The sequence below is a fragment of the Python bivittatus genome, unplaced genomic scaffold (assembly GCF_059951505.1).
Source record: "Python bivittatus isolate LINGU-HERP-01145 unplaced genomic scaffold, Pbiv_v1 ctg000700_np1212, whole genome shotgun sequence".
In the NCBI taxonomy this organism is placed as follows: Eukaryota; Metazoa; Chordata; class Lepidosauria; order Squamata; family Pythonidae; genus Python; species Python bivittatus.
Window position 1 is genome coordinate 54,012,045 of NW_028277098.1, and position 22,978 is coordinate 54,035,022.

General features: G+C 39.0%; 1 protein-coding gene across 2 annotated transcripts; it reads right to left on the minus strand.

The window, feature by feature from the left end:
- Positions 1–6,341: 6,341 nt before the first annotated feature.
- SYPL2 (synaptophysin like 2) lies at positions 6,342–22,573 on the minus strand. 2 transcript variants are annotated; one of them, XM_088153997.1, is made up of 6 exons: positions 22,293–22,573; positions 22,028–22,099; positions 18,180–18,304; positions 11,238–11,442; positions 10,439–10,630; positions 6,342–9,347 (listed from the first exon to the last, which is right to left on the minus strand). In XM_088153997.1, exons 1-6 carry the CDS (start codon positions 22,347–22,349, stop codon positions 9,219–9,221), a joined length of 780 nt encoding a protein of 259 aa, XP_088010123.1. In that variant the 5' UTR covers positions 22,350–22,573; the 3' UTR covers positions 6,342–9,218. The 2 variants fall into 2 exon arrangements, with proteins under 2 accessions (XP_088010123.1, XP_007430489.1); XM_007430427.3 differs by lacking the exon at positions 22,028–22,099.
- Between the last annotated feature and the right edge of the window lie 405 nt (positions 22,574–22,978).

Genomic DNA, 22,978 nt, shown 5'->3' on the forward strand with positions numbered 1-22,978 from the left:
TCATTTACCTGCAGTGGTGACGACTGCACAAAACTGCAGACCTCTGAAGCAGCAATGGGAGGGACACTCCTTAAGAGATACTTTCCCAGTGTCAGTCAAACATTAGGAAATAACCAACTGTTAAAACAAAACAAAAATCTATATTATAAACAAATCTACATTAACATCTGTAAGCTATCATAATACTTGCCCCACTAATGATGAACTGAAAATTCAGAAAGATAAAAGATTGGAGTTTCTTAGTTCAGGAAGAAAAAATAATTCAGGGATTTGATAGCAGTTTATAAAATGATGATGGGTAAATAAAGTAGGTGAGTAGAATGTCATTACTCTGCCCCCCCCCCCCAATATTAAAATTCATGGTTGGTTAGTGAAATTGGGAGCTCATTTCAAACTACAGAAAGTACTTTTTCACACAGAACATAGCAAATGTTTAAGATTTGCTCCTGGCAAAAAGTGCAATGAACAGCTGTAAAAGGGGATTAAGTAGAAGAATGATATAAATTATATTGAGCAGTCTTTGCAGAAGCAGTATGCTTCTGATTATCTGTTACTGGGAATGAATTGTCACCTTTATGCACCATTCATAAGGTTCACTGAAGGCTCTGAACAGCCACTTTTGGAAAGGAACAATTGGAGCAGTTAGACCTCTAGCATCATCTGGAACCCCCTTCTGTTTTTATGCAATGCCCAGTGACCCCAACAGACTCCCCAGCACATTGGAAGGTAGGTGAGAGAGTTCCTAATTAGACTACTGTGATCTGGACTCTGAAAGGGATTATTTTGGAAAAAAGTTTGGAAAATTTAGGTGCCAGGCTTTAACTGGAGCCTGCAAGTTGGCATATATTACCCAGTGTAACTTCACTGATATCTCAGTAGGTGGCAGTACTTTGCAAACCTTCAGGACTCAGAAGCCAAGCAGGGTTGGACCCAATTACTGCTTGATTAGCAAAACACCAGGAATGCCAGGGCTGCAGACTAAATGGGAAGACATCCTGGAAGATGATGGCAAATCACTTTTTTACCATTGCCAAGAAAATGACATGGATAAGTCCATGTAATCTCAGGAACCAAGTCTGACCAGAGGCATCTTTCTTCTTTTTAACTTCCTTTACAGATTTTATTCATTTGTTATAAGGCCAAATTCAAGTCAATAGGTTTGATCTTTAAAGGCCAACTTGGATGGTCTTAAAAAAGTTAAATTGGCCTGGGTATGCTTACTGTTTGGATGGTAAACCACCCAGGAAACCCTAGGGCTATGAACTATATTGGGAAGTTTTAAAAAAATCCTGGAAAAAAGCAATGCCCAACGACTTCCATATTGTGGCTAAGAAACTACACGGATAGTAGGCACTGAGTTCAAATTGGGATCCAAATTGTTTCACAATCAACTTCCCCACTTGCCACATAGACTGGCCCAGGAACTATGACTAACCTCTTGGATCTTTCTGATCTTCTGCTGCCGCTAAATGATGGACAGCTCTTCTGGAATAGCATCTCCAGAAGTAATGGCCTGGCCCCTTGCTGCTTTCCTCTCAGCAATTATTTCAGTGAACAATTCTGAATGATGTATTCCAGTAAGGCTTTAATGATGCTGCTTCTGACCTTCTTGTTTACATATCATTCTTTATTTATTTCATTTTGCTAGTTGCAATGACTCTACATTTCTTTAATAAATAAATATTATAAATAATATAACTAAATCCAAGGATTAAAAATTCAGGACAGCTAGGGAGTTTTCTAGCTGGACAAAAGGCAATCATATATTTCTGGATAATTAGGACAGTAAATTGATCATGAATAAAACTATAGAATTCAAATATTTTTACAAAAATCCAGCCTGTAGCTGCCTTTGAAAAACAAGTTTTTCATATCCATTTTACAAAAATACATCCTTCCTACTTTTTTTATAAAGTTAAGGAAGGTGTTATAAATTGCAATCAAAATTACATTTGGAATATACTAAATGGTTTCGGGTTAATTAGAAAAAAAAGATAATAAGAGTGCAGTTCTAACTCCTTGTTGCTGATGCCTAGAGAATGATCTAGGATTTAGCTGTTTCTAGGGTGGAAATAAGAGGAGCTCCCTGCATTGGAGGGCCCTCTTGTGCCTAGGTGCTTGAAATGCACAGACACAAGGAATTTTACAGATAATCAATGCACTTTGGCTCTCCTCTTCCCCCTCCTGCTTACCATGAACCAGTGTGACTCAGCTAAGATACTGAATCTGTTACTTGTCTTCCCCAACCGGGTACCTTCCAGATAAGGTGGGAATACGCTCCCAATATTTTAAATGCTGTATGAGGGGAAAGCATATAGTCTGCAACAATGAAAAATTTCAGGAACATAAATGTACTCAGTATTTTGTGCATATATTTGTAAAGTATGCGTTATAACTTAACAAGAAGATTCTGGTAATATAAAACTTGGTGGAAATAAAACCCCCACTGTACAGATTCTATATTGTGCTTTGAGTTATTATCTTGTTAATGTAGATTACATGGTCCTGTAGTATCTGAAATGTACTGAAACTGCTATTTTCCTTTTACTAAAGAGAGCATTTTAAAATTTTATAAACAAATAAGTTATTTTTCATGACCAAAGATGTTACTATACAATGACTGAAAATAGAAACTGAAGTGCATTGGGCAATTCTTACTGGACCAAGTTGACTTAAAAGACTGGATTTGCTATTGTCATGAACTTGGAACAACAGTGGATTTTTTTCTTTGATAGGTTTTACAGTATGCAATTACAGTTATATGTGTGTGTAGACATCTTTATTTCATAATGATTAGCCAGTTCAGTTAGCTGACCAGTTGCTTTTTGTGTGAGCTATTCTGAAGCAATATAGCTTATTAAACTGAATGTGGACATTTGATCTGGAAGGCTGAGCTTAAGATCCAGTTCAGTTATGAATGCAACTGAGTGGACTGTGATGCGGATACAGACTTAGTCTTGGCTCTTAAATGGGAATAGAGCTGACTTAATACAATCAGTATCAGAACACCTCTCTTATGTCTGTGCCAGCAATAGCTGTTGTGTCCTCAGTTGATCCAACAGCTGTTTCCCTTGACATTCTTGACTTCACCAAATCAGAATTAGTCTGGGTAGGGAGGTTTTTCAGATTTCCATGAAAACAGCAGGAAGTAGAGAATGCATCATATGGCAGTGAGTCTGGCAAAAAGCATGACATGCCTTGTTACAAATAATAGAATGTGGCATCTTCAGTATATTTTTTTATTTTAAATAAATAAAGGGCAAGTTGTTTTTAGTCTTTTTTTTAAATGCAAAATGGAACTTTTCTTCACTTACCTGAATTTGTTTGGGGTTATTAATCTCCAATTGCTCCATATCCCTATTTCCCCTTTTCCACAATTTTCAACAAAATAAAAATGGATTTATCCCTATTTTTTAAATCAATATTTTTTTTACATTCCAATATTTTATGTTATTTTATTTTCTCTTGTGATAAATCAGTGAGGTGTCTTGAAGAATGAAAGCTCAAATCCCCCAACTCTCATGAAATTCCATGGATAATCTTGGCCTTCTCTTTCTCTCTCTCCACCATTTATATCACAAAATGTTATTTTAAGATCAGAATGGAAAAGCCTCCCAAGTATATCTCAATACTGATCCTTTTTCAATGCCATATACAGTATATGCTTTAGATTAGATTAATACAGTCAACTGTGGTAAAGAGAGCAGGAAAAGGCCTCATCATAAACTAGAGAGAAGAGGGCAGATTGCAATCAACTTCTAGACTATTCAATCAGCAGTTTATTATTATTATTGGAGTAAATAATCCTATCTCTCAGATAAAACACATACCCATCTTTTCTTTTAAATTCCTCAAATGTTCTGGACATGGTGAAACATGTTTAATTTGAAGAGAATAATATAACAAGAACTTGATAGCACTCTTCTAATATTTGAAAGATTATCACATAGAAGGCAGCAAATATTTGTTTTGGTTGCCATAAAAAGGGCATATTTTTAGTTGTACATTAGAAACAAATTGTTCTATTAAGAATAGGTAAAAAATTAAACAAATTACTTAGAAGATTGGTGGTCAGAGACTGGGCAATCTAAAAAGCGCTCTTGTTCTGAATGTCATGCATTGTGCTAAAATTTGGACTAGAAGCTTTACAAGTCTTTGCCTACTTATGATACATACATCCTTTCTACTTAGAATAACTGCTGTTCAGTGAGGCATCTCAACCAATCTCATTAAATGCATACAACCAATACAAATCACACTGGGTATCTTTATCACCCTTTCCACTTCGTAATCACAACACGATAGAGAAAGTGTATATCATAGGCAATAGCTTGGCTACAAAATCACTTGCAAACTTTTGACAAAACAATTTTTTTGTTGTTTGTCCATCATAGACTATTGCTTTAAAAGTCAGAAACCATCACTTACTGAGATGTCAAATTAAGAATACGTACAGTGGGGCAAAAAAGTATTTAGTCAGCCACCAATTGTGCAAGTTCTCCCACTTAAAAAGATGAGAGAGGCCTGTAATTTTCATCATAGGTATATCTCAACTATGAGAGACAAGATGAGAAAAAAAATCCAGAAAATCACAGTCTGATTTTTAAAGAATTTATTTGCAAATCATGGTGGAAAATAAGTATTTGGTCACCTACAAACAAGCAAGATGTCTGGCTCTCACAGACCTGTAACTACTTCTTTAAGAGGCTCCTCTGTCCTCCACTCGTTACCTGTAGTAATGGCACCTGTTTGACCTTGTTATCAGTATAAAAGACACCTGTCCACAACCTCAAACAGTCACACTCCAAACTCCACTATGGCTAAGACCAAAGAGCTGTCGAAGGACACCAGAAACAAAATTGTAGACCTGCACCAGGCTGGGAAGACTGAATCTGCAATAGGCAAGCAGCTTGGTGTGAAGAAATCAACTGTGGGAGCAATAATTAGAAAATGGAAGACATACAAGACCACTGATAATCTCCCTCGATCTGGGGCTCCACGCAAGATCTCACCCCGTGGGGTCAAAATGATCACAAGAACAGTGAGCAAAAATCCCAGAACCACATGGGGGGACCTAGTGAATGACCTGCAGAGAGCTGGGACCAAAGTAACAAAGGCTACCATCAGTAACACACTACGCTGCCAGGGACTCAAATCCTGCAATGCCAGACGTGTCCCCCTGCTTAAGCCAGTACATGTCTGGGCCCGTCTGAAGTTTGCTAGAGAGCATTTGGATGATCCAGAAGAGGATTGGGAGAATGTCATATGGTCAGATGAAATCAAAGTAGAACGTTTTGGTCTAAACTCAACTTGTGGTGTTTGGAGGAGAGAGAATGCTGAGTTGCATCCAAAGAACACCATACCTACTGTGAAGCATGGGGGTGGAAACATCATGCTTTGGGGCTTTGTTTCTGCAAAGGGACCAGGACGACTGATCCGTGTAAAGGAAAGAATGAATGGGGCCATGTATCGTGAGATTTTGAGTGAACACCTCCTTCCATCTGCAAGGGCATTGAAGATGAAACGTGGCTGGGTCTTTCAGCATGACAATGATCCCAAACACACCGCCCGGGCAACAAAGGAGTGGCTTCGTAAGCAGCATTTCAAGGTCCTGGAGTGGCCTAGCCAGTCTCCAGATCTCAACCCCATGGAAAACCTTTGGAGGGAGTTGAAAGTCCGTGTTGCCCAGTGACAGCCCCAAAACATCACTGCTCTAGAGGAGATCTGCATGGAGGAATGGGCCAAAATACCAGCAACAGTGTGTGAAAACCTTGTGAAGACTTACAGAAGACGTTTGACCTCTGTCATTGCCAACAAAGGATATATAACAAAGTATTGAGATGAACTTTTGATATTGACCAAATACTTATTTTCCACCATGATTTGCAAATAAATTCTTTAAAAATCAGACAATGTGATTTTCTGGATTTTTTTTTCTCATTTTGTCTCTCATAGTTGAGGTATACCTATGATGAAAATTACAGGCCTCTCTCATCTTTTTAAGTGGGAGAACTTGCACAATTGGTGGCTGACTAAATACTTTTTTGCCCCACTGTATGTGAATATACGCAAAACTCATTGTACCTTACAACAAAACAAGAGTTCTAAAACACTGTTTATGTCAGTTAATCCCTAGAAAATAGCCAGTTCAGGAACATAGTCCTTAAGGTAATTATACATAGGAACTAGATTGGACATAGATCAAAGCAAAAACTGTAGGCATACATAAAGGCTACAGTCCCTCAGAGTGAACTCTCAAGACACTTTATTAGAATAATATTAACAATCACTAGGAAGGCAAAAATACGCAATGTTCTGCCACTAGTATAAATGCCTAAGAAAGTAAGAAGAATTGATAGAATAGATCCCTATAATTCAATAACGGGCTATTGGTTGCTCCACTTTCAATAGAACTATTTTTCCAGGACAGGGAAGACAGACATCATGAACATCTTAGTTACACATTATTAACCACCATTTGCTGCACTGAATTTGTAGAAATGCTAGGCTTCAGCTTTCACAAAATGCAAAGGCAGCAAAAGCAGTGGTTGGCCCTTCCACTCTTTCTAGCATGTGTCATGCCCAAGATACAGCCTGAAGACAGTAAGTTAGTCATCTAGGATGACTTTGGATTCAGTGCAATGGGTGTATCTGCATCTGCTGCCTGTTCAGCTGTTCTATACAGCCCTCTTCTGTATTGGGTATAGAAGAAATGCCAAATGCCACACAACTGTAATTACTTCAAATAAATACAGAAGCAAACATATTTTAAGTCAGAAAGTGATTTGCAGAACTTGCATGATCAATGGCATGCAATTATCATATTTTTTAAGAATCATTACTGCCAAATGGACTGCATGTACCAGCTCCTTGTTTCGGCGTCTAGCATCAACTTATAAAGTATTGCTCAATATTTGCACAAAGATCAGATCTTCAACTGGTATAAAGTGGTAGCACATAGTATTGTGACACTGATTTTTATTAATTGAGGATCTCGGACAAATCTTTGCAAAGGTACCAAGTAATCCTGTAAGATACAGAAGGAAGAATCAAAGGTATATACAAGATGAAAGATACACATATCTAATTACATTTGTAGGTTCAGTGTTTCAGAAAAAAAATATTGTAGAACTCCTTGAAATGGGTGATTATGTAAACACACTATTGGCTAGAAGCTATTTCTTAGGTATGGACTAATTTGTTGATAGAAGCACGCATAATGATTGACTACCAGAAAAACTCATTCTAAAAAGATAGTCAAACAGTTTTCTTTTTGGTTTATAGTAGCCCTTATAAAAAACATGGACACCGCAGGACCAGAAGGTGACTACATATTTGTAGTTTCAATGCCAAAATGTCACAGGATTTCCTAAAGACTATTACAGTGGTGCAGAAGTACCAGTAATAAAAATTCAGAAAGAAAAGAACATTTACAAAAAATACAAAGGAGGCCTGCTTAACATGAAGGTCCCACACCTAATGAAGCACCAATATTAGTAATATTAAGATTTCTTCTCCCTTTGCTGATAAAAGAAGAGGTGGAATAAGAGAAAGTCCAAGACCAAACCAAGTCTGATGTAAGAGATTTAATAACAGAGAAAGTACTCATCCTTCCATACTAGGGCATCCCCCACCTTCCTAAAAGCTATCCCCCCATTTAAGATTAGATATATATGGAAGCACAGAGATTTAAGCATTGAGGGGTGGGGTGGATCAGCCCCATTTATTTTTCAATGACATTATCAGTAGGAAAAAGAAAAGAAACAATAACACCAAGAGAGTTCCTGCATTTCATAGCTGATATTCTCAGTAGCAAGTTGTTTCTAATGAAAAAGATGGGGGGAAGAAAAAGGTAGATTTAATATTATACTACTCTTAATTTCTGGCAGTCTCATCCTCTGCCAAAGAGACTTCCAGAGATGCTAAAAGCTTCCTTAAGAATTCCCATAGCAACTTGGGTGATTAGGGTGGCTCGTGTCACCATCAAATTCTGTTGCTAATTGCAGCCACATGGAAGTTAAATTTGAGATATGAACAAGTATATATGAATCCACTGATATTCAACCCCAAAACTGAAGAGTTAGCAGCTTCCATTACAGAGGATTTAAAGGCCATTGCTAAGTCACTAACCACAAAGATTCTGAACAATATAACAAGTTATAAAAAATTCCATCTGTGCTCTGCATGTTTCTCAGCCAAGCTTGGGCTGCCTTAACCTTAGAAGGTTAAACTACTCAAAGAAGTTCATATGGTGAAATATTTTAAAATAAAACAAAATTTCAGGAAGATTTTGAAACAGATGCCCAGATTTCAAATTCTAGAGTGCTAGAAGTATTCCACTAATGCTACTTCTGTACGGGCAATATTTTTCTGACACTATGTGCATGCAATATAGGGATAGCAAAACCAGCAACTGCTAACAGCTCACATTGGCAAGGATTATCCTTTGTGGCTCAACATGGACAAAGAGGACTTTCTCTTATTTCAGTTTGTTAATAAAACCCTACTCAGTCTTTGCCATGCAGGCCTGAACAAGACACCTGCGTGCAAACAGTATCTTTAGTTGTAATCCAATTATATTTAAGGGAAACAGAAATATGTTTAGAATATATATACTCTGTAATACAAAAGGAGAAATGTAACACACTCCTTCCTACCTTCAAATATATTAAAGGTAAAATATTATTTTGTTTTTATTTTATTTTGCTGATCAGCAGAGTGGCACGTTACTGTTTCCACATCTATTATAGCTACAAAGTAAATGTATTTTCTCTCTAAGGCACTTAGATGTCTCAAATTCTGTGGTTTTAATGATTGGGTTTTCTCTCTGTTTTTATTCAACTCTACTTGCTTTGTTCTTTAAAAAATGGTGAAAACCATCAGTAAAGACACATTGCCATACATTCTAAGATAGGTGACTAACGTGAAAATGTACAGTAGCGTATGTTTATAAAAAAAAAATCCAGACAAAGAAGAGTTTTGTTGTAACTATGAACAGTCGGTATGTCTACGACCACAAGAGGACCAATGATCGCAGCTGGAGAAAGGCATCCCATATCAGTCACAAAGGGAAGCCGATATGACTGCTGAACAGTAGCAAAGATGGCAGAGAAGACAATATTTCCTGCACAATGGGTTACAATGGGATGAGCAAAGGGACTGCATGTTCTTGATTTGTGGGGGTGGAGGGAAGAAGGCTTCAATGGGGTGGGGTTTCCTTATTGCTTATCAACAGCTCCTTGTTCAGCAGAGCTTTCCTTGTTGGTGGTCTGTGCATGCCAAGGGGTTTCTTTAAAAACAAACCAGCAGTTTCCAGCCCAAAGTATAAAGTTGACAAAACCAAACAGCTGAGGAAGAAAGGGAGAAGTGCGTAGTTAATACAAAGCACTCATCAGTGAACTCTGAGCACATATATAAAGTCAGTTCAGTACTCTTCAATGCCCTCTTGTTCAGATTTTCGCAGTGATTAAAGAACAGAAAAATAACAATCTTTCACTGATTTATGCATGTTTATGTGCAGTGGCAATACTTTCTCATATTTATGATTGTGAGATCCAAAGTCATAGTTGAACATAATTTTGAAATCGGCATGTCCATTACAAAATTATACAGCCTTGATCGAGTGCGCTGTCTATTTGTCTGCTCATTAACCACTGAAGAATAAATTCAGTAGTAACCTAAGTAGAAGATAGTGCTGAAATTAGAGGAACTGCCATTACTCCTCATATGTGCATTTCAGTAACAATGACTGCATTCAGTAGAACATAAACCGCACAGAGTTTGGGGCCAGGGACCAGTATGCTTCCATATGAACCTGATAACAAGCAGTCCTCCTTGATCTTCTCTTCTTCCTTGGAGAGCAGTAATGTATCTTAAATTCCTTCCCAAGGGATGTATGTACTGGGGAGAGTGTTAAAAACATACCTCTTCCAAGTGACATTTTAACTGTTATGTTTTTATTAGGCATGTTTGTATTGATGGCTAAGGATCTACAAATAATTTTTATCGCCTGAGTTTTATTTCAAATGCATTGCTGATTTTCAATATTTCCTTTTAAATGTTAAAAGACTATGTTTTAAAATGTAGTACTTTAGATATATGTTATTACATTTGTATACTTAGGCTGTTCTTTGTTCTACTTTAACCATTACGATTCACCTTTCTGTTATAAGCAGCTGCTTGTTGCAGCAAACTTAAAGGGAAGTTTCTGTTTGTAAAGGCAATTGTGTTTGCCCACCCTCTTTCATGACATGATTTCAGAGTTACTTGAGATGTTCTTATTCTGAAGAATAAAGCTTAACAGCCTGCCCCTCTCGGTTGTCAGAATGGCTGTGATTTAGTGAAGGAAACAGAATGAAACCACACTGGCCACAGTGCAGCCAAAATCCCCATCCTCTCTCTCCCAATCGATACAGCATTACTTCCGGGCAACTCTTACCACAGAGATGTTGGCCAAACCCATAGAAGGGGTGGCCCCAGCGTTGCACACTGCGCTTTTGAGTTGACACACTGACATGGCTGCAATGAGGCTGGAAGGCCGTGTAGCTCCTTTCACATCTGACAGACCCTTGCCCCAAGCTGAAAATGCCACTAGCCAAAAAAAGGTAAATGACACAGTCACGCAGAAGTCCTAAATGGAGGACAAAAACAAAAACAACAACAAAAAAAGAGTCATGGTTAGTATAACTCCATGTCAGTAACTCCATTCTGCTACAGAGAGAGCCATCCTTTCATCCAAAATACCCATGCCCAAATGAGGGGGCGGTTCATTTATTTTAATCAGGCAGTTTATTGTGTCACATTATTTGTAAGACAACAATGACCACATCCACTCTATATGTAAGTGAGGTTCACACAGTCAAGATGTGGTTTGTTTGCTGCTGTCTCAGCCATTAGCGGTGGTTCTTAACCAATTGTGGCTTATTCAACAAACCATGGATAAGTAAAACCAGGCTAAGTGCACTATATGAATCAGGTGATAATACAGTTGCATAGGTTGGTTCTTCTTGTGCTAGCACTCCAAGGTCAAGAAGAATACAAAATAGAGAGGGCAGGACTTCCCAACTGGATAAATAAATGCATGTAGTGAAGCCGTGTACATTTTTTCTCAGATTTCATACTGAGAAATGCTGGAGTTTTTAATGGCGTTTACTCTAAGCTAATTGCATTTGTACAGAACTGGTTCTATGATGCAGGACTTGAAAGCTAAGGAGTTGAAAACCAAACTGAGATCTTACCGCAAAAGGTAGCCTCTTATTCTCATTATAGAGGGAGTGAAATCGTAGATATATTACAAGAGCTGCCATAGTATAAAGAAAAGAAAAAACACCCAAGGTCACAAAGAATTCAGCTGGTGCAGAAAAGTCTCCCATGAGATGCAGCACTCTTTTAGCAGTCGATCCTTCAATACAATCTGGCATATCAAATGGGATCTTATACAACCTAGTCAAATTGAAAAAGAGAGCAAGAGAAACAGCTTCAGTTTAATTTGAGTATTTAGTGCAGAAGAATTAGGCTACAGGACATCTCTGACATCTAGAAATCTGCTTGGAGGAAAATATGTTTGCCTTATTCCCACCTCTGTTAAAATGTATTTTGCAGGTTTTAAACATTTTTCTTACAGATGAAAGTGAGAAGTCCTGAGCAGCAAACACCTTTTTAAAACAGCTCTCTGAAAGAAACTTCTGAACAACAGTTTGGCTCCAAATTTTATGAAACTGACTGAGAACAACCTATCTAGATCTGTTTATCATACATCCATCTAAGACTCTATGACAACCCAAGCTTTCTTTATCTAGTTTGCCTTAACAGTGCAAAATTCTTTTGCCTTTGAGGTGCAAAATTCTTCAGCCCTGATCTATGAGAATATGCATGGATGACTCTTTTCCCTAAAAATGAGTGATACTGAGTTTGTTTGTTTGTTTATACATGGACTTATCCCCGCCCATCTCCCCACAATGGGGGACTCTGGGCGGTTTACATCAAATTAAAACAAATAAATACATAATTAAAATTTATAAAAAGACAAACAGATCTACACAAATGGAAAGAAGAGAAAAAAAATCCAAGAGGCTGATGGAAACCATACTAGGCCTCTAGGGGGCTAGCCAACCCCATTTCTGACAACCTCCCTCCCCGCCACAGGCAGTGCAGGCAGGTTAATTTGTTTATGAATACCCATTGCCATAATATTTTAGAAGCTCTTTAGAAGGACCATCAACAGGGTTAGGGTTAGAATTACAGATCAAGATAATTTAAGTTGTAATGGAGTATTTATTGACATGTTCTGGTGACTTCTGGGTTATCATAAAGGAATACTGATGCATGTGGCTTATTCGTGATCAGTTTACTCATTCCTCTACAAATCAGTTAGCCAGAATAAACATATAAGCCAATGAATAAGACAGTGCCACAAAACCAAACTGATACTAGGAATCCTCATTTGTTGCTAAAAACAAACCTGGTTAATTACACCCTTGGTTTGGAAGCTATGGTATACTTCTGTGTACACTTGCACGTGACTCAATCACAACACAGCTACTAAGTTTGCCAGCTCTTAAAGGCTGGGCTTGGGATCTATACAAGTGTAACAAATGCACACATTTATATATGTGCAAATAAACTACACATATGAAATGTACTGTAGAAATTGAAAAACACTCACTATATGAATCATGACTAAGATTTAACACAATTTTATACAGAGTTGCTCTCATGTTGCATACTGTAAAGTGATGCAAAAGTAAAGATGTCCTCACCTTGAAATCACCTTAAACTCCTGGTGCAGGATCCATACATTTTCTGGGCAGTATTACAAAAGGGTTTCCTACTTCCTTTTTCCAAAATGTTTTTTCCCAGTTTAGCCAATAGCCCTAGAATTCCTTGGTGGATCCTTGTACAATTACTAACCAGGGTCAATTCTACTTAATTCTAGGAATCAGTAATATTATATATAAAATAGCTTTTAGCCTCTTACCAGTACCATTTGAATTAGGCTGATTTTGCACTCCAACCTCCAACCACAGGTTATAACACAAAATTGAGCATTTCCTCACATTAAAATCAGAAGCTTTCTCTCCTAGTGCAGCCAACAACAGTAATAATAAAATCCTTTGGCAGATTCTCTCAAACCATATTACTGATTTTAATAAATGAGAATTGAGCAGGAAAACTTAAAAAGTGGCTAAACCTTCCTTGAAAAAGATGTCAGAATAAATGAGTTAAAGAGACAGTACTCTAAAAGTTTAAATTTCTACTTACAGTGAGGACCAGAAATATTGGAATAAGGATAACTGTTTTGGCATTTGGCCTCTGTACACTACCACACTGAAGTTGAAAGGAAACATACCCAGATGGGAGCGAAGGCAGGACTTTCAGCTGTAATTCAAGGGGTTGGGCAAAAGTGGGGCACTAACCATTCAGGAAGTACAGCCAGTGGCATATACCCCCGCCCCCCATCGTTGGTGGCTCATAAGTAATGGAACAAACCAACATCACGATAAACATAAGGACACCTTTAATACCTGGATGAAAATCCTTTGCAGTCAATGATTGCCTGAAGTCGGGAACCCATGGACATGACCAAATGCTGAGTTTCCTTCCTCGAGATGCTTTGCCAGGCCTTTACTGCAGCTGCCTTCAGCTGCTGCTTGTTTGTGGGTCTTTCCGCCTTCAGTCTTGTCTTCAGTAAGTGAAAAGCATGCTCTATTGGGTTGAGATCAGGTGACTGACTTGGCCATTGAAAGAACCTTCTTTGCCTTGAGAAACTCTTGGGTAGCTTTTGCTGTATGTTTTGGGTCATTATCCATCTGCAATATGAAGTGGCATCCTATCAGTTTGGCAGCATTTGGCTGAATCTGAGCAGAAAGTATAGCCCTATACACTTCAGAATTCATCCTGCTGCTTTTATTAGCAGTCAGGTCATCAATAAACACCAGTGACCTGGTTCCACTGGCAGCCATACATGCCCATGCTATAACACTGCCTCCACCATGTTTGACAGATGATGTGGTATGCTTTGGATCATGAGCTGTTCCTTTCCTTCTCCATACCTTTCTCTTCCCATCATTCTGGTGCAAGTTAATCTTGGTTTCATCAGTCCAAAGAATCTTATTCCAGAACTGGGCAGGCTTTTTAGGTGTTTGTTGGCAAAGTCTAATCTGGCCTTTCTGTCTTGAGCATTACCAGTGGTTTGCACCTTGTTGTGAAGCCTCTGTATTTACATTCATAAAGCCGTCCCTTGACTGTAGATGTTGACAACGACATGCCTACCTCCTCAAGAGCATTCTTGACCTGGCTAGATGTTGTGAAAGGGTTCCTCTTCACCATGAGCAGAATTCTGCGGTCATCCACTTTAGTTGTCTTCCGTGGTCTTCCAGGCCTTTTGCTGTTGCTGAGCTTGCCAGTTCATTCCTTCTTTTTCAGGATGTTCCAAACTGTTGTATTGGCCACTTCCAATGTTCTTGCTTTCTCTCTGACGGGTTTATTTTGTTTTCTCAGCCTAATGATGGCCTCCTTCACTTGCATGGACACCTCTTTGGACCTCATGTTGAGAGTTCCAGTGAACAGCTACCAAATGCAAATGTAACACTCAGAACCACCTCTAGGCCTTTACCTGCTTGATTGGTCATGGGGTACCCAGGAATCAGGCCACACCTGACCATGCAGCTGCTTGTCAGCCATTCATTCCATTACTTATGAGCCACCAACGATGGGGGTGTGTATATGCCACTGGCTGTACTTCCTGAGTGGTTAATATCCCACTTTCGTCAAACCCCTTGAATTACAGCTGAAAGTCCTGACTTCACTCCCATCTGGGTGTGTTTCCTTTCAACTTCAATGTGGTGGTGGACAGAGGCCAAATGCCAAAACAGTTATCCTTGTTCCAATATTTCTGGTTCTGGCTGTATATAAACAAATACATATCTATCATGCCCTTTTGGAATATGCAATGTTATGTAAAGTATAAAAATATTTTTTTAAAAGTCAAAGAAAATAAAGGTATGAGTTAAGAAAAAATAAAATATGCCTAAATCTAGTTACACAATGCATGTTTATAGCTTTCTGTACTTGCAAACCATCCTTGTTTCCAACACATCTATGCATCATATCATACATTGCCTTGTTCTATTTCCATATTACCTTTCCATCATATTATGACTTATATTGAACATGCATCTTGGAAAAGTTATAAAGGAGAAGAATTTCTTTTAGAAATTCCTGCCGCAAACCATAATTTATGGGTTTGTTGAGATGGTAGTTTAACAATTGACAGTGTACTGTACAGGATGTCCTGCACTGAAGTTACAACTCTGAGAAAAGAGGTTTATATCCTTGGCAACCATACCTAACATAATTCTGAATTCAAGTGGCAAAACAGCCTCCAAGGATGGGGAGGGGGGAATCTATTCCAACTAAAATGTTTTTCAACCCATATACAATTCATTATTTTAAGATACTGCATTATGTTTTGAACTGTCACTGCCAGCACCACAACAACCCTTCCAATTTGTTCCCCTTCTCGTCAAAGGCATTTCAAAATACTTCACAGACATGCCTCTATTTATAGCTATCAGATGTTGGCAGGGAGGGGAAGATGCACACAGATATAACAATGTTCGATCTTTCATACACTGATTGATTTCATTTTAACTTAGATCTTGTTTCTGCTTATCCAACAAGTCTTGCGATGGGTGCGTAATGTACAAAGTTTTCACTGTTCTGATTTCTTTGCTCTCCAGAAAAAGATAATCTTTTACCTGATATAGCATACCAAAAACGAGTTAAGGATATTATCCATACTCCAATGCTGCCTCTTGTTTTTGCCAGGAGTGCTGATCACCAAGTCCATCACAGCCTGATCACTAAGATTTAGACAAAGAATGTACAGCAAATAAAGAATTGCTGACATTTTTGTCCGGTTCATATGCCCCTCAATAGATGACAGCTGTATCAGGTCAGCTGCTGCTTTTAAGTTTGCCACAAAAAAAAAAAAATCCTTTTCCTCTCAAAGCAAATCAGAGAGTGCTCAAAATGCATGTATTGCATTTCTGGCTAGACAGCAGTTTCCTATACAGATAGTAATCTGCTATAGCAACATTCATCTGGAAGTGAGTGGAATGGAGAAATGGAAACAACAGTGCAGGAGTGTTATACCGTAATCATTGTTTTAGTTTGATTCAGATTATACAACTCTGCTTCACTCTGGTTTGCCAGTGTTAATCTACTGAGGTATAGCCATGTGCATAAAGTGCACAGATCCAGTTGACACCTGCTAAACTCCCTGGTGAAAACTGCCCTCAGGAAGTTGTGCTCTCAAAGATTTATATTATATTATTTTTATCCTGCCTTTCATCTCTAACTGAGCTCTCCCCACAGGTATCACTTGAAATATAATTTAATACATTTGAACCACAGTAGGGGTATGGTAGAAAGGAATCAGATTACATCTAAACATGATGAAATACAAATGCAAGGCAGCTGGGACCTCCACCTGCCATTCTTGGAGATAATATCAATCTGGAAGCAAAGTACCCCAATTGGAAACAGAATTCTCACCTCATCTGGTTGTCTCCAACCAAGATATTCCAGACATGGGCCCTTTTTAAATAGATACATTGGTGCAAGATGGTGGTAATGCTTCCCTTAATAGGTCTCTATTGGGGATAAACTCATCTTGGAGATTCTGAAATCCTGGGAGAAGAGAGGGTTCATTCCTAGCTGTCAGAATGGAAGAGATATGCCCCCAAACAAAATGACAGATAGCATACTTCTAGATACCATGGCCCAGAAATTAATACATTTGAATTAATGTGTTCACCTGTGAAGCTTTCTGAAGATCACAACATCTCCTCTTTCTGCAGGTCAATGCGTTTCCTAATTCACTGTATAGTGCTTTGTAACAGGAATTTTCTCATGTGGACATATCTTTTTTAAGCCCTGAATTTAAAACACTTGTCTCTAGAAGGTGGTAGTACATGTTTAGACTCGGAAGCTAAGCAGAATTAGGCCTAGTGGGTACTTGGATGGGCATTCCAGGGCTATAAGCTAGACGGGGAAGTAATAAAAGAAATTAAGAAGAAATCAATTGCAAAATACTTCTAATACTGTTGTCAAGAAAACTGCATGTTCATAGCCATGTAGTCACCAGGAGTCAAGCTTGATTTGAAGATGGTCTTAATCTTCTCAGCTGTCATGGTTGGAAATAGATTTTTTATATGTACAGAAAAAGAAAGGAAGGAAGGGAGGTATGGCACGGCCTTCTCCCATGCATCCCATTTAAAATCCGAGGACAAAGATACTGTATCTTCTTAATCATAACATTTGTTCAACAGCCTAAGATGTTTACATAACTTTATGTAGGCCAATGAGTCAGAAAGGCTATCTCCCTCCTCTGTCCAAATTATTGATTTTAGGAAACAATTTGCCTTTGAATTTACAAAAAAAACCCTATCCCAATGTACAAAATGTAGCTTATTTATAGCATATAAGTTACTGAATCTCTGCTTTTTCAACCATCAAAGACCCAATAGCCACTCCACTGACCACTGGTTTCTGACCAATGGATCAGAAGTGGTTTCTATTGTGGCAAACATATACTAGTTTCTTAGATGAACTATATTTTTCTGCAGGAACATTCCCCAAACCTATGTATGATTGGAAAGAAGAAAAGGAATTCAAAGTGCTATAAAATCTGCTCTATGCAACCAAGAGACATTTGGCCTTGGTTCCTGAGTAGCAACCCTCCATGCTGCATGACAAATCACTTTGAAAACTAAAAGAATTCCTAAAAGTGATCTGAGAAATTGGAGGTATTAAAAAAGACAAACCCCAAACAAAAAAACTTAGCACGTCCAAGCCAACATGCTTAAATGGGCTTTCTGGATGTAACACCCTGCAGAGCAGTTTCCAGCCATCATTGTAATAATGATGCAATTCTTTCACTGCTTAATTCATTTTGAATCAATAGTTAACAGATGTAGGGCAATTCCAGATGAATGTCTTGAAAAATAGCCTGCAATATTGAGCACCTCAAGTTAAGTTAAATAATTACTTACCATTGAAAAAAGAAGCCTAGGAAATATAACTTAACTATTTTCCCTTAATCAGAGGCTATTACCAACAGTGTTTAATTTCACATTCTATATTCCAAATTTGTCCTCAGTAAGCGTTTGATTTACCTGAAAGGATATCCAAACTGCACAGTAATAGCAGATGTCTCTTTAGGGGCCTTGTTGCATTTCACAGTGGCCCCGGTTTCTGCACTGAAAGAACCACAGGCTCCAAAGGCAAAAATGGCAAAGAGCTGAAGAAAAAGGGAAGGGGAGTTTAGGATTAAATTTGTTAACGATCAGTAGGAAAAACACTCTAAGCGAGACAACATATTTAGCTTTATTAACTCCTGTGAACTATCCCAAGACCGCAGAAACTGCACACAACTACCCAGGTTTATAACGGCCCAGAACTGTTTTAATAAAATCATATCAAACATCAATGCATATCAACCATTGTAGCAAAAATATGCAAGCAATGTGGAAATCTGATCAATTTAAAAAAAAGCTGCATATTTTCTTAGACACATTTAAAAAAAATAACACCTTGAAAGAAAGAAAAGGAAATAGCTTGCTGGAAGCCAACACTGCAGAATAATACCCAGCTTAATACTCAGCTTCTATAAAAGAAAAAAGCATTAAATAAAAAAAGCAAGATGTCTTACTTTTTTGCAGAACACTAAGCAGTGTTAGAATCCTTAGATATAACTACTAGCTGAAAAATGCACATTTCAGTAAAGCAACTGAAATAATTCCATCAGCTTCAATAGAAAGCTAAATGGTTTGACTAAAGCCTGCCACTAAATGTGGGACAAACAATAGTTATGCCACACACATCAAAAATATTTTGTTTCAATATCAATGGCCCAGAGCTGCATAAAATCAATCCCCCCCACAAAAGTGAAATCCACAGTATAAGAAAGTGCTTGAAGCTGATAGACATATTCATATTTAACACACATTCCATCCAGAGATATGCATGGCATTTGTAATCAGCAAAGCTCAGCAAAATCTGTAGAAAGTCAAGACTAATAGGTATATAAAAGCAGGTGGTAGTGTTGGAAGAGACCAAAATTAAATTTAAAAGCACTCTTGCTATGATAGACTCATGATAGATAAGAGAAAACAAGAAGATGTAGCTAATGGCAAAATTGTCAGTTTTGACTTAAACAATATATAAACTGGATATCAAGATAAGCTATATCAAGAAGATTTTTCAAGCACTATGATGGATCAGTACATAAAAGGGAATGAGGAAAAAAGAAAAGATTTTACAGATGAACAAAAAACTTATTTTATTTTGTTTACCCATTAGGCTCAACTCTCTCTCACACACCAACATGGGTCTTGCAAGACCTGGTAAGACACTCTTGGTGGGTTCAGCTTTATAACAACAAAGCAACAGCAGTCTAGAGCCTAGACCAAGCACTGGCACCTGGTTTGGAAGCCACCTTGGATGAGACTAACATCCAGCCAAAACAGGACTAACCAAAGTTCAACTATTATAATGAATGGCTGCACTGTACTCCCTATAGGTTTCTATAAGCTCAGTTAGGGAAAGTGATGAAAGCTAGCAGATGTGCTGCTTAAACACCACTACGACTGAAGAGTTTCAGAATTAGTTGTCTGTATATAAGTGCAGGGAAAAGCAAAAGTTACAAAAAAGATGTTAGTAAAAGAGAGGCCTAGTCATTATGTTTAGCACTAAGATGGAATTAAAAGTAACAGTTACAACAAAATGGTAATGCAAAGAGCTCAGAAAGGAACTATTCTGCAGCAACAGGACTTCTGTATCTGCCAAGGTCTCATTTGTTCCTATCCTAACAAACCAGGTATCCTGATTTAATAAAGCTTATCCAGAAATGTTTACAGGCAGCCAACACTGAGTTTGCTTTCATGTGCTACAGTATTCCATGAAATCTGGAATTACTATCTGCAATTCCAGATTTCATGTAACAGCTAATGACAGCACTGGGGTTCTCAACACTACTTCTGCACCCGAGCAGAAATCAAGCTCAAACTCCAAGCGGTGCTGTCTTCTCCCAAAGCAAGAAGCAACTGTTTAAGTGCTGACCTCTATGAATTTAGAGCCAACTCTATATTTTCAATCTGTATAGAAAAAAGAGAACTAGACTAGAAAGCTACAGCACAGATACCATGGTTCTCAGTATTTTACCAGATCTGAAAAATATAATTGAGAAAAAAAGGAAAATATAATATGATATATAAATACGATAAATAAATAAATAAATAAATAAATAAAATGCTGTATTCAGAAAATACAATCTGCACCACAGCAGATGGTCTGTGCAAACCAGTTATCATGAAAAATGTCTCTGTGTACTCAAGGCAAGAAAATATGAAAAATCAGGTCATGTTTCTTCAGTAGTTATACTTTCTACAGTTAAAACATTACCATTGAATAAAATAAACAGATTTGGTAGAACAAAAAAACACTTTCAAGATCCAGTCACTATGTGGGCAGTTTCCTATGATTTTTACTAAAGAGATTTGTCAATAGAACTTTCTTGCTTTTTGAAATACAGTATATGCTAATTTTAGCCTATGCTCTAAAATGGAAACTTCTTGAGATGATTGATATAACTGTTTTATCACAAAGAGTGCGCAAAGCTAAAAAGTCTAAAGAGATCTGAAAATTCTCAATGAATCTGATGACCTTGTCAGGCAGCAACAAAACATAATAAAAAATATGAAGTGCCAGCTGTAGACTGTGAAAGAACCGTATGTGCACATTTGAAACAATGAAAGAGGGCACAGACAACTACTTATATCGCATATCTAAGAAGAGTAATGTCTTGATGTATGATGGAAGGCCACTTGTGTCATTCATCTGTCATTAAACTTTGGTGCTAGTTATTCTCACAATCCAGTGCTTTAACCATACAATCAATGCACAAAATTGTCATCTTCTACTAGATCTTGATATATCTATGCAAATACTGCTGTCCTCAAGCCATGCATTATGCAGTGACAAGTCCTTGGGTTTACCAAGGGACCCACTGGTGTTATTTTTTAAGTGTTTGAGATGTGTCCTCACTGAGGTCTAAACTCATCCAAAAGTGCTGCGCACTTAGATAAAATGCTGATAGCTCAGTTGTGTTGTCTTATCACTCACTTCCTCTCTGATTCTTTTCAAGTCTGAAGAAGTATTGCACATGCTTCGCACAACTATAAAATCAGAGTCTCTAACTATACGGTTTTGGCAAAATATGTTCCTTATGCTTAAGTAGTACCACTATTGCCTAAAGACAAAACAAATGGCAGTACAGCATGTTACTTAATAACAGTGCTATATATGAAAGTTTAAAACTGAGGGATTTTTTTTTTGGTAAACAGGAAGTAGCTTTTCTCCTTTTTAAGAACTACAGAGTAGATAAGGCTTATTCATTTTCTTTGTGCTATACAAGTTTCTTTCCTAACTTCTGCATCAAAATGGGTAAAAATCTGAAGATGTTCATGGCAATCAAACTGAAATGCTCCTCCCCTGTGGAAACAGACACACAAAAATACAGCCCTGGAGTGGAGTCTCCTGGCACTGGGCTCTGTGCTGTGGACTAAATAAATCCAGGATTTCTAATCTCCTCTTGGGAAGGCTGAGAAGAGAGAGAATTTGTGAGCTCAGGGACAAGTTAAGGCGCGGTATGTGCAGAATCAGAGTTCCAAAAAGGTTAAACCCGCCTGGGTGAAATGTGAGCACCACTTGCCACTGCTCCCATGCATACCCCGGTCCATAAATCCAGACTCCTTGCACATAGAAGGACTGCCTGAGAAGACACTCCCTCCTGCTCAACCGGCCCTGCACACAGCCCAGGTCCAGTCTCCCGCCCCCTGTGGCCCCTTCCCTTGATGACACTCCACCAAGGCAACAATTTAGTGTGGGGTCATTCTTCCCCTCCAGGTTTGGGGTGCGGGAGGGGAGCAAAGTGCAAAAGTTACACACGAAAGAACAAACTTACCCACTCCAGCACCTTAATGAATCCCAGGGGCTCCTCCAGGCGGCCCCAACGTAGCCCCCCAAACAGCTGGGCCTGGCAAGGAAAGCAAAAAGAGGAGGGGGAGAGAAACAAGGGCAGGGATTTCAGGTCAGCCAGGAGGGAAAGCAAAGGGGGAGGGAGAATTAGGAAAGGGCGTCAGAAAGTGAGGGAGAATCAGAGACAGACAGACAGAACAATGCGGGAGAGGGGAAGAGGCGGGAGAAAACGGCCAGCAAAGGAGCCCTACCACCAGGTTGGAGGACTCCTTGTCCGCCGCCGTTGTCTGGGCTCCGGGCTCCGACATGCTCCGAGGAGGGCTGGTCGCCAGGTCCGGGTCGGCTTCCTTGCTTCTCTGGCGAGTGGGCGGGGGAGTGATCCAGGCGAGAGAAGCCCGGGCTGGAGTTGGCGGCGTGGGCGGCTGCTCCCTCCTCCACGGACCTGCGGCGAAAAAAGCCCCGTCGGAACTCCTGTCAAACTCGCAGAGGAGAGTGAGCGCGCTACGCGGCAGCAGGCGGCCGGGCTCGCCGGCGCGCGCTTGGCTCTGGGCTCAAGCAGCTGAGGGCGGCGCTCCAGCCGGCGACTCCGCCTTCTTCGAAGGGGCGGACGGTCAAGGCGCCCGGCGCCTCTTCGGCCTCCGGCAGAAGGCGGGTCGCACCTCGCGTGCTCTGTGCGGCGGGCAAGGATGCTCTACCTTGCGCAGAAAATGGGAGCGCGCTGGTATCATGCATTCTGGTGTTGGGGGCGCAAAGCTTGGCCAATAAGGGGAAAAAGGAAGAGCGTCGTTTTGTTTCGTTCAATGTAAGTAAATGCATATTAAGTTTGAAGGAATGCGGGCTTCTAAGCAAGTATTTCACAAATTTCTTGGCTGTTTGAAAAAATTAAATAAAGCATTTCAAACAGTGATTGTTTGATGGGAAGTTGCCTTTCTTCCAT

Bases quoted from the DNA above. Each gene is read 5' to 3' on its own strand.
- SYPL2 (XM_088153997.1), bottom strand. From the start codon at position 22,349: ATGTCGGAGCCCGGAGCCCAGACAACGGCGGCGGACAAGGAGTCCTCC. The intron at 22,100-22,292 runs GTAGGGCTCCTT...TTTCCTTGCCAG, and splicing joins AGGAGTCCTCCAACCTGGTG to GCCCAGCTGTTTGGGGGGCT. The intron at 10,631-11,237 runs GTAAGATCTCAG...TCCTCCATTTAG, and splicing joins ATAAGAGGCTACCTTTTGCG to GACTTCTGCGTGACTGTGTC.